General features: G+C 58.7%; 1 protein-coding gene across 1 annotated transcript in view; it reads left to right on the top strand.

Moving 5' to 3' along the window:
• Positions 1-217: 217 nt before the first annotated feature.
• The window catches only part of SIN3A (SIN3 transcription regulator family member A), a 105,073-nt gene continuing 94,958 nt past the window's right edge, over positions 218-10,332 (top strand). Inside the window, exons 1-2 of the mRNA XM_075575995.1 lie at positions 218-227; positions 5,374-5,653. Of these exons, the coding sequence (XP_075432110.1) occupies positions 5,438-5,653 (216 nt within the window). The 5' untranslated portion in view covers positions 218-227; positions 5,374-5,437. The remainder of the gene's footprint in view (positions 228-5,373; positions 5,654-10,332) is intronic.

The following is a 10,332-nucleotide window of genomic DNA, read 5'->3' as shown; positions in this document are numbered from 1 at the left end:
CTCTGGCAGGGAAAGGGTTAGTGGAGTGATGCTCTGCGGGTCTCTGGCAGGGAAGGGGTTAGTGGAGCGACGCTCTGCGGGTCTCTTACGAGCGTGCTTCCCTCTTGCAGGTGGAGGACGCCCTGTCTTACCTGGACCAGGTGAAGCTGCAGTTCGGCAGCCAGCCGCAGGTTTATAATGATTTCCTGGACATCATGAAGGAGTTTAAGTCTGTTTAAGTCTCAGAGGTATGTGGGGCAGGGGGGGGGGGGAGAGGGTGGACAAGGGGGAGGGCGCGCGGAGGAGAGGGGGAGGGGGAGGGGGAGGGGGAGGGGGGGCAGCTCTGCTCATTGTCTGATTATCACCTTGAAATAAGTGACGCAAATGCTGAAACGTTAGATGTGCGCTCACAGCAATAGATGCGCGCTGCTTCTGGGGTAGCTGTCCCCTCCGCCGTGGAGAGGGGCGCGTGTGTATTACAAACCTGGCAGGCTATTGCTCTCACCTGTCACCCCGCAGTGTGTGTGAGAGACTTGCTGTGCTGTCACTGTGTGTTGGGCGCATGACGCTGGACTCCCCATAACGCCTTTATATTTGTGTGACGGTCACCGTGCGATGGGTAGGGGGGGTGACGGTCACCGTGCGATGGGTAGGGGGGTGACGGTCACGTGCGATGGGTAGGGGGGGGGGTGACGGTCACGTGCGATGGGTAGGGTGGGGGTGACGGTCACCGTGCGATGGGTAGGGGGGTGACGGTCACCGTGCGATGGGTAGGGGGGTGACGGTCACCGTGCGATGGGTAGGGGGGGTGACTGTCACCGTGCGATGGGTAGGGGGGGTGACTGTCACCGTGCGATGGGTAGGGGGGGGTGACTGTCACCGTGCGATGGGTAGGGGGGGTGACTGTCACCGTGCGATGGGTAGGGGGGTGACGGTCACCGTGCGATGGGTAGGGGTTGACGGTCACCGTGCGATGGGTAGGGGTTGACGGTCACCGTGCGATGGGTAGGGGGGTGACGGTCACCTTGCGATGGGTAGCGGGGTGACGTCACCTTGCGATGGGCAGGGAGGTGACGGTCACCTTGCGATGGGTTGGGGGGGTGACGGTCACCGTGCGATGGGTAGGGAGGTGACGGTCACCTTGCGATGGGTAGGGAGGTGACGGTCACCGTGCGATGGGTGACGGTCACCGTGCGATGGGTAGGGAGGTGACGGTCACCTTGCGATGGGTAGGGAGGTAACAGTCACCTTGCGATGGGTAGGGAGGTGACGGTCACCGTGCGATGGGTAGGGAGGCGACGGTCGTCGTGCGATGGGTAGGGAGGTGACGTCACCTTGCGATGGGCAGGGAGGTGACGGTCATCTTTTGATGGGTAGGGAGGTGACGGTCACCTTGCGATGGTATAGGGAGGTGACGGTCACCGTGCGATGGGATGGGGGGGTGACGGTCACTGTGCGATGGGTAGGGAAGTGACAGTCACTGTACGATGGGTAAGGAGGTGACGGTCACATTGCGATCTGTGGGGGGGGGCGGTCATTGTGCGATGGGTAGGAAGGTGACGGTCACCGTGCGATGGGTAGGGAGGTGACAGCCACGTGCGATGAGTAGGGGGTGACGGTCACCTTGCGATGGGTAGGGGGGTGACGGTCACCTTGTGATGGGTTGGGGGGGTGACGGTCACCGTGCGATGGGTAGGGAGGTGACGGTCACCTTGCGATGGGTAGGGAGGTGACGGTCACCTTGCGATGGGTAGGGGGTGACGGTCAACATGGGATGGGGGGGTGCCGGTCAACTTGCGATGGGTATGGAGGTGACGGTCACCTTGTGATGGGTAGGGGGGTGACGGTCACTGTGCGATGGGTAGGGGGGTGACGGTCACTGTGCTATGGGTTATGGGTGACGGTCACCTTGCGATGGGTTGGTGGGGGTGACGGTCACCTTGCGATGGGTAGGGAGGTGACGGTCACCTTGCGATGGGTAGGGAGGTGACGGTCACCTTGCGATGGGTAGGGAGGTGACGGTCACCGTGCGATGGGTAGGGAGATGACGGTCACCTTGCGATGGGTAGGGAGGTAACGGTCACTTTGTGATGGGTAGGGAGGTGACGGTCGTCGTGCGATGGGTAGGGAGGTGACGTCACCTTGCGATGGGCAGGGAGGTGACGGTCATCTTGTGATGGGTAGGGAGGTGACGGTCACCTTGCGATGGGATGTGGGGGTGACGGTCACCGTGCGATGGGTAGGGAGGCGACGGTCATCGTGCGATGGGCAGGGAGGTGACGTCACATTGCGATGGGCAGGGAGGTGACGGTCACCGTGCGATGGTATAGGGAGGTGACGTCACCTTGCGATGGTATAGGGAGGTGACGGTCACCGTGCGATGGGATGGGGGGGTGACGGTCACTGTGTGATGGGTAGGGAAGTGACAGTCACTGTACGATGGGTAAGGAGGTGACGGTCACATTGCGATGGGTGGGGGGGGACGGTAATTGTGCGATGGGTAGGAAGGTGACGGTCACCGTGCGATGGGTACGGAGGTGACGGTCACCGTGCGATGGGTAGGGGGTGACGGTCACCTTGCGATGGGTAGGGGGGTGACGGTCACCTTGTGATGGGTTGGGGGGGTGACGGTCACCGTGCGATGGGTAGGGAGGTGACGGTCACCTTGCGATGGGTAGGGAGGTGATTGTCACCGTGCGATGGGTAGGGAGGTGACGGTCACCTTGCGATGGGTAGGGAGGTAACGGTCACCTTGTGATGGGTAGGGAGGTGACGGTCACCGTGCGATGGGTAGGGAAGCGACGGTCGTCGTGCGATGGGTAGGGAGGTGACGTCACCTTGCGATGGGCAGGGAGGTGACGGTCATCTTGCGATGGGTAGGGAGTTGACGGTCACCTTGCGATGGGATGTGGGGGTGACGGTCACCGTGCGATGGGTAGGGAGGCGACGGTCATCGTGCGATGGGCAGGGAGGTGACGTCACCTTGTGATGGGCAGGGAGGTGACGGTCACCGTGCGATGGTATAGGGAGGTGACGTCACCTTGCGATGGTATAGGGAGGTGACGGTCACCGTGCGATGGGATGGGGGGGTGACGGTCACTGTGCGATGGGTAGGGAAGTGACAGTCACTGTACGATGGGTAAGGAGGTGACGGTCACATTGCGATGGGTGGGGGGGGACGGTCATTGTGCGATGGGTAGGAAGGTGACGTCACCTTGTGATGGGTTGGGGGGGTGACGGTCACCGTGCGATGGGTGGGGGGGTGACGGTCACCGTGCGATGGGTAGGGAGGTGACGGTCACCTTGCGATGGGTAGGGAGGTGACAGTTACCTTGCGATGGGTAGGGAGGTGACGGTCACCGTGCGATGGGTAGGGAGGTGCCGTCACCTTGCGATGGGTAGGGAGGCGACGGTCATCGTGCGTTGGGCAGGGAGGTGCCGGTCACCTTGCGATGGGCAGGGAGGTGACGGTCACTGTGCGATGGGAAGGGGGTGACGGTCACCTTGCGATGGGTAGTGGGGTGACGGTCACAGTGCGATGGGTAAGGAGGTGACGGTCACCGTGCGATGGGTAGGGGGTGGCGGTCACTGTGCGATGGGTAGGGGGGTGGCGGTCACTGTGCGATGGATAGGGAGGTTATGGTCACCGTGCGATGGGATGTGGGGGTGACGGTCACCGTGTGATGGGTAGGGAGGTGACGGTCACCGTGCGATGGGATGGGGGGTGTGACGGTCATCGTGCGATGGGTAGGGAGGTGACGGTCACCTTGCGATGGGTAGGGAGGTGACGGTCACCTTGCGATGAGTAGGGGGTGACGGTCACCGTGTGATTGGTAGGTAGGTGACGGTCACCTTGTGATGGGTAGGGGGGTGACGGTCACTGTGTGATGGGTAGGGGGGTGACGGTCACCGTGCGATGGGTGGGGGGATGACAGTCACCGTGCGATGGGTAGGGAGGTGACGGTCACCGTGCGATGGGTAGGGAGGTGACAGTCACCGTGCGATGGGTAGGGGGTGACGGTCACCTTGCGATGGGTTGGGGGGGTTACGGTCACCGTGCGATGGGTGGGGGGGTGACGGTCACCGTGCGATGGGCAGGGACCTCCCTCCACGGTCACCGTGCGATGGTATAGGGAGGTGACATGCACCGTGCGATGGGATGGGGGGGGTGACGGTCACTGTGCGATGGGTAGGGAAGTGACGGTCACTGTGCGATGGGTAAGGAGGTGACGGTCACCTTGTGATGGGTAGGGGGGGGGCGGTCACCGTGCGATGGGTAGGAAGGTGACGGTCACCGTGCGATGGGTAGGGAGGTGACAGTCACAGTGCGATGGGTAGAGGGGGTGACGGTCACCTTGCCAAGGGTAGGGGGGGACGACGGTCACCGTGCGATGGGTAGGGGGGGTGACGGTCACATTGCGATGGGTAGGGAGTTGAAGGTCACATTGCGATGGGTAGGGGGGTGACGGTCACCTTGCGATGGGTAAGGAGGTGACGGTCACCGTGCGATGGGTAGGGGGGTGGCGGTCACTGTGCGATGGGTAGGGGGGTGGCGGTCACTGTGCGATGGGTAGGGGGGTGGCGGTCACTGTGCGATGGGTAGGGGGGTGGCGGTCACCGTGCGATGGATAGGGAGGTGACGGTTACCGTGCGATGGGTTGGGGGGTGACAGTCACCGTGCGATGGGATGTGGGGGTGACGGTCACCGTGTGATGGGTAGGGAGGTGACGGTCACCGTGCGATGGGATGGGGGGGGGTGACGGTCACCGTTCGATGGGATGGGGGGGTGACGGTCACCGTGCGATGTGTAGGGGGGTGACGGTCCCCGTGCGATGGGTAGGGAGGTGACAGTCACCTTGCGATGGGTAGGGAGGTGACAGTCACCTTGCGATGGGTAGGGAGGTGACGGTCACCGTGCGATGGGTAGGGGGTGACGGTCACCGTGCGATGGGTAGGGAGGTGACGGTCACCGTGCGATGGGTGACGGTCACTGTGCGATGGGCAGGGAGGTGACGGTCACCTTGCGTTTGGTAGGGAGGTGATGGTCACCGTGCGATGGGTAGGGGGGGGTGACGGTCACCGTGCGATGGGTAGGGGGGTTGACGATCACCTTGCGATGGGTAGGGTGGTGACGGTCACCGTGCGATGAGATGGGGGGGGGAACGATCACCGTGCGATGGGTAGGGGGGGTGGTGGTCACCGTGCGATGTGTAGGGGGGTGACGGTCACCGTGCGATGGGATGGGGGGGTGGTGGTCACCGTGCGATGGTTAGAGGGGTGACGGTCACCATGGGATGGGGGGTGACGGTCACCTTGCGATGGGTAGGGGGTAACGGTCACCTTGGGATGAGGATGTAGGTTACACTGACCCCCTTTGTGCTTCTGTCCCCGCAGTATTGACACCCCGGGTGTGATCAGCCGCGTATCTCAGCTTTTTAAAGGTCACCCAGACCTGATCATGGGGTTCAACACCTTCCTGCCCCCCGGTTACAAGATCGAGGTGCAGACCAACGATATGGTGAACGTCACCACCCCTGGGCAGGTCCACCAGATCAACCCCCACAGCCTGCAGCCCCCCATCCCGCTGGCACCTCCCCCCTCACAGCCGTCCGCTCCGAGCGCGCCCCCGCCGGCTCACCCGACCCCTCAGCCCACCCCGGCCAAGGTCAGCAAGGTGAGAGCAGCTCTAACGGTGAGGCGTCACGGGGTCTCTGTCTCTGTGCCTGTCTGTGTGTCTCTGTCTCTGTGCCTGTCTGTGTGTGTCTCTGTGTGTCTCTGTCTCTGTGCCTGTCTGTGTGTGTCTCTGTGCCTGTCTGTGTGTCTCTGTCTCTGTGCCTGTCTGTGTCTCTGTCTCTGTGCCTGTCTGTGTCTCTGTCTCTGTGCCTGTCTGTGTGTGTCTGTCTCTGTGCCTGTCTGTGTCTCTGTCTCTGTGCCTGTCTGTGTGTGTCTCTGTCTCTGTGTGTCTCTGTCTCTGTGCCTGTCTGTGTGTCTGTGTCTCTGTGCCTGTCTGTGTGTGTCTCTGTCTCTGTGCCTGTCTGTGTGTGTCTCTGTCTCTGTGCCTGTCTGTGTGTCTCTGTCTCTGTGCCTGTCTGTGTGTCTCTGTCTCTGTGCCTGTCTGTGTGTCTCTGTCTCTGTGCCTGTCTGTGTCTCTGTCTCTGTGCCTGTCTGTGTCTCTGTCTCTGTGCCTGTCTGTGTGTGTCTGTCTCTGTGCCTGTCTGTGTGTCTCTGTCTCTGTGCCTGTCTGTCTGTGTGTCTCTGTGCCTGTCTGTGTGTGTCTGTCTCTGTGTGTCTCTGTCTCTTTGCCTGTCTGTGTGTGTCTGTCTCTGTGCCTGTCTGTGTGTCTCTGTCTCTGTGCCTGGCTGTGTGTGTGTCTGTCTCTGTGCCTGTCTGTGTGTCTCTGTCTCTGTGCCTGTCTGTGTGTCTCTGTCTCTGTGCCTGTCCGTGTGTTTCTCTGTCTCTGTGCCTGTCTGTGTGTGTCTCTGTCTCTGTGCCTGTCTGTGTGTCTCTGTCTCTGTACCTGTTGGTGTGTCTCTGTCTCTGTGCCTGTCTGTGTGTGTCTGTCTCTGTGCCTGTCTGTGTGTGTCTGTCTCTGTGCCTGTCTGTGTGTCTCTGTCTCTGTGCCTGTCTGTGTGTCTCTGTCTCTGTGCCTTTCTGTGTGTCTCTGTCTCTGTGCCTTTCTGTGTGCCTGTCTGTGTGTCTCTGTCTCTGTGCCTGTCTGTGTCTCTGTCTCTGTGCCTGTCTGTGTGTGTCTCTGTCTCTGTGTGTCTCTGTCTCTGTGCCTGTCTGTGTGTCTCTGTCTCTGTGCCTGTCTGTGTGTGTCTCTGTCTCTGTGCCTGTCTGTGTGTGTCTCTGTCTCTGTGCCTGTCTGTGTGTCTCTGTCTCTGTGCCTGTCTGTGTGTCTCTGTCTCTGTGCCTGTCTGTGTCTCTGTCTCTGTGCCTGTCTGTGTGTGTCTCTGTCTCTGTGTGTCTCTGTCTCTGTGCCTGTCTGTGTGTCTCTGTCTCTGTGCCTGTCTGTGTGTGTCTCTGTCTCTGTGCCTGTCTGTGTGTGTCTCTGTCTCTGTGCCTGTCTGTGTGTCTCTGTCTCTGTGCCTGTCTGTGTGTCTCTGTCTCTGTGCCTGTCTGTGTGTCTCTGTCTCTGTGCCTGTCTGTGTCTCTGTCTCTGTGCCTGTCTGTGTCTCTGTCTCTGTGCCTGTCTGTGTGTGTCTGTCTCTGTGCCTGTCTGTGTGTCTCTGTCTCTGTGCCTGTCTGTCTGTGTGTCTCTGTGCCTGTCTGTGTGTGTCTGTCTCTGTGTGTCTCTGTCTCTTTGCCTGTCTGTGTGTGTCTGTCTCTGTGCCTGTCTGTGTGTCTCTGTCTCTGTGCCTGTCTGTGTGTCTCTGTCTCTGTGCCTTTCTGTGTGTGTCTCTGTCTCTGTGCCTGTCTGTGTGTCTCTGTCTCTGTGCCTGTCTGTGTGTCTCTGTCTCTGTGCCTGTCTGTGTGTGTCTATGTCTCTGTCTGTGTGTGTCTCTGTCTCTGTGCCTGTCTGTGTGTGTCTGTCTCTGTGTGTGTCTGTCTCTGTGCCTGTCTGTGTGTCTCTGTGCCTGTCTGTGTGTCTCTGTCTCTGTGCCTGTCTGTGTGTGTCTCTGTGTGTCTCTGTCTCTGTGCCTGTCTGTGTGTGTCTCTGTGCCTGTCTGTGTGTCTCTGTCTCTGTGCCTGTCTGTGTCTCTGTCTCTGTGCCTGTCTGTGTCTCTGTCTCTGTGCCTGTCTGTGTGTGTCTGTCTCTGTGCCTGTCTGTGTCTCTGTCTCTGTGCCTGTCTGTGTGTGTCTCTGTCTCTGTGTGTCTCTGTCTCTGTGCCTGTCTGTGTGTCTCTGTCTCTGTGCCTGTCTGTGTGTGTCTCTGTCTCTGTGCCTGTCTGTGTGTGTCTCTGTCTCTGTGCCTGTCTGTGTGTCTCTGTCTCTGTGCCTGTCTGTGTGTCTCTGTCTCTGTGCCTGTCTGTGTGTCTCTGTCTCTGTGCCTGTCTGTGTGTCTCTGTCTCTGTGCCTGTCTGTGTCTCTGTCTCTGTGCCTGTCTGTGTCTCTGTCTCTGTGCCTGTCTGTGCCTGTCTGTGTGTGTCTGTCTCTGTGCCTGTCTGTGTGTCTCTGTCTCTGTGCCTGTCTGTCTGTGTGTCTCTGTGCCTGTCTGTGTGTGTCTGTCTCTGTGTGTCTCTGTCTCTTTGCCTGTCTGTGTGTGTCTGTCTCTGTGCCTGTCTGTGTGTCTCTGTCTCTGTGCCTGGCTGTGTGTGTGTCTGTCTCTGTGCCTGTCTGTGTGTCTCTGTCTCTGTGCCTGTCTGTGTGTCTCTGTCTCTGTGCCTGTCCGTGTGTGTCTCTGTCTCTGTGCCTGTCTGTGTGTGTCTCTGTCTCTGTGCCTGTCTGTGTGTCTCTGTCTCTGTACCTGTTGGTGTGTCTCTGTCTCTGTGCCTGTCTGTGTGTGTCTGTCTCTGTGCCTGTCTGTGTGTGTCTGTCTCTGTGCCTGTCTGTGTGTCTCTGTCTCTGTGCCTGTCTGTGTGTCTCTGTCTCTGTGCCTTTCTGTGTGTCTCTGTCTCTGTGCCTTTCTGTGTGTGTCTCTGTCTGTGTGCCTGTCTGTGTGTCTCTGTCTCTGTGCCTGTCTGTGTGTCTCTGTCTCTGTGCCTGTCTGTGTGTCTCTGTCTCTGTGCCTGTCTGTGTGTCTCTGTCTCTGTGCCTGTCTGTGTGTCTCTGTCTCTGTGCCTTTCTGTGTGTGTCTCTGTCTCTGTGCCTGTCTGTGTGTCTCTGTCTCTGTGCCTGTCTGTGTGTCTCTGTCTCTGTGCCTGTCTGTGTGTGTCTATGTCTCTGTCTGTGTGTGTCTCTGTCTCTGTGCCTGTCTGTGTGTGTCTGTCTCTGTGCGTGTCTGTGTGTGTCTGTCTCTGTGCCTGTCTGTGTGTCTCTGTGCCTGTCTGTGTGTCTCTGTGCCTGTCTGTGTGTCTCTGTCTCTGTGCCTGTCTGTGTGTGTCTGTTTGTGTGCCTGTCTGTGTGTCTCTGTGACTGTCTGTGTGTGTCTCTGTCTCTGTGCCTGTCTGTGTGTGTCTGTCTCTGTGCCTGCCTGTGTGTCTCTGTCTCTGTGCCTGGCTGTGTGTGCCTGTCTCTGTGCCTGTCTGTGTGTCTCTGTGCCTGTCTGTGTGCTGTGTGTGTGTCTGTCTCTGTGTCTGTCTGTGTGTCTCTGTGCCTGTCTGTGTGTCTCTGTCTCTGTGCCTGGCTGTGTGTCTCTGTCTCTGTGCCTGTCTGTGTGTGTCTCTGTCTCTGTGCCTGTCTGTGTGTCTCTGTCTCTGTGCCTGGCTGTGTGTCTCTGTCTCTGTGCCTGTCTGTGTGTGTCTCTGTCTCTGTGCCTGTCTGTGGGTCTCTGTCTCTGTGCCTTTCTGTGTGTGTCTCTGTCTCTGTGCCTTTCTGTGTGTGTCTCTGTCTCTGTGCCTGTCTGTGTGTCTCTGTCTCTGTACCTGTCGGTGTGTCTCTGCCTCTGTGCCTGTCTGTGTGTGTCTGTCTCTGTGCCTGTCTGTGTGTGTCTGTCTCTGTCTCTGTGCCTGTCTCTGTGCCTGTCTGTGTGTGTCTCTGTCTCTGTGCCTGTCTGTGTGTCTCTGTCTCTGTGCCTTTCTGTGTGTCTCTCTGTCTCTGTGCCTGTCTGTGTGTGTCTATGTCTCTGTCTGTGTGTGTCTCTGTCTCTGTGCCTGTCTGTGTCTCTGTCTCTGTGCCTGTCTGTGTCTCTGTCTCTGTGCCTGTCTGTGTGTGTCTGTCTCTGTGCCTGTCTGTGTCTCTGTCTCTGTGCCTGTCTGTGTGTGTCTCTGTCTCTGTGTGTCTCTGTCTCTGTGCCTGTCTGTGTGTCTCTGTCTCTGTGCCTGTCTGTGTGTGTCTCTGTCTCTGTGCCTGTCTGTGTGTGTCTCTGTCTCTGTGCCTGTCTGTGTGTCTCTGTCTCTGTGCCTGTCTGTGTGTCTCTGTCTCTGTGCCTGTCTGTGTGTCTCTGTCTCTGTGCCTGTCTGTGTCTCTGTCTCTGTGCCTGTCTGTGTCTCTGTCTCTGTGCCTGTCTGTGTGTGTCTGTCTCTGTGCCTGTCTGTGTGTCTCTGTCTCTGTGCCTGTCTGTCTGTGTGTCTCTGTGCCTGTCTGTGTGTGTCTGTCTCTGTGTGTCTCTGTCTCTTTGCCTGTCTGTGTGTGTCTGTCTCTGTGCCTGTCTGTGTGTCTCTGTCTCTGTGCCTGGCTGTGTGTGTGTCTGTCTCTGTGCCTGTCTGTGTGTCTCTGTCTCTGTGCCTGTCTGTGTGTCTCTGTCTCTGTGCCTGTCCGTGTGTGTCTCTGTCTCTGTGCCTGTCTGTGTGTGTCTCTGTCTCTGTGCCTGCC

The sequence above is a fragment of the Ascaphus truei genome, chromosome 18 (assembly GCF_040206685.1).
Source record: "Ascaphus truei isolate aAscTru1 chromosome 18, aAscTru1.hap1, whole genome shotgun sequence".
NCBI lineage: Eukaryota > Metazoa > Chordata > Amphibia > Anura > Ascaphidae > Ascaphus > Ascaphus truei.
The sequence above is the reverse complement of the archived record's forward strand: the minus strand, read 5'-3'. Positions and strand labels throughout refer to the sequence as shown.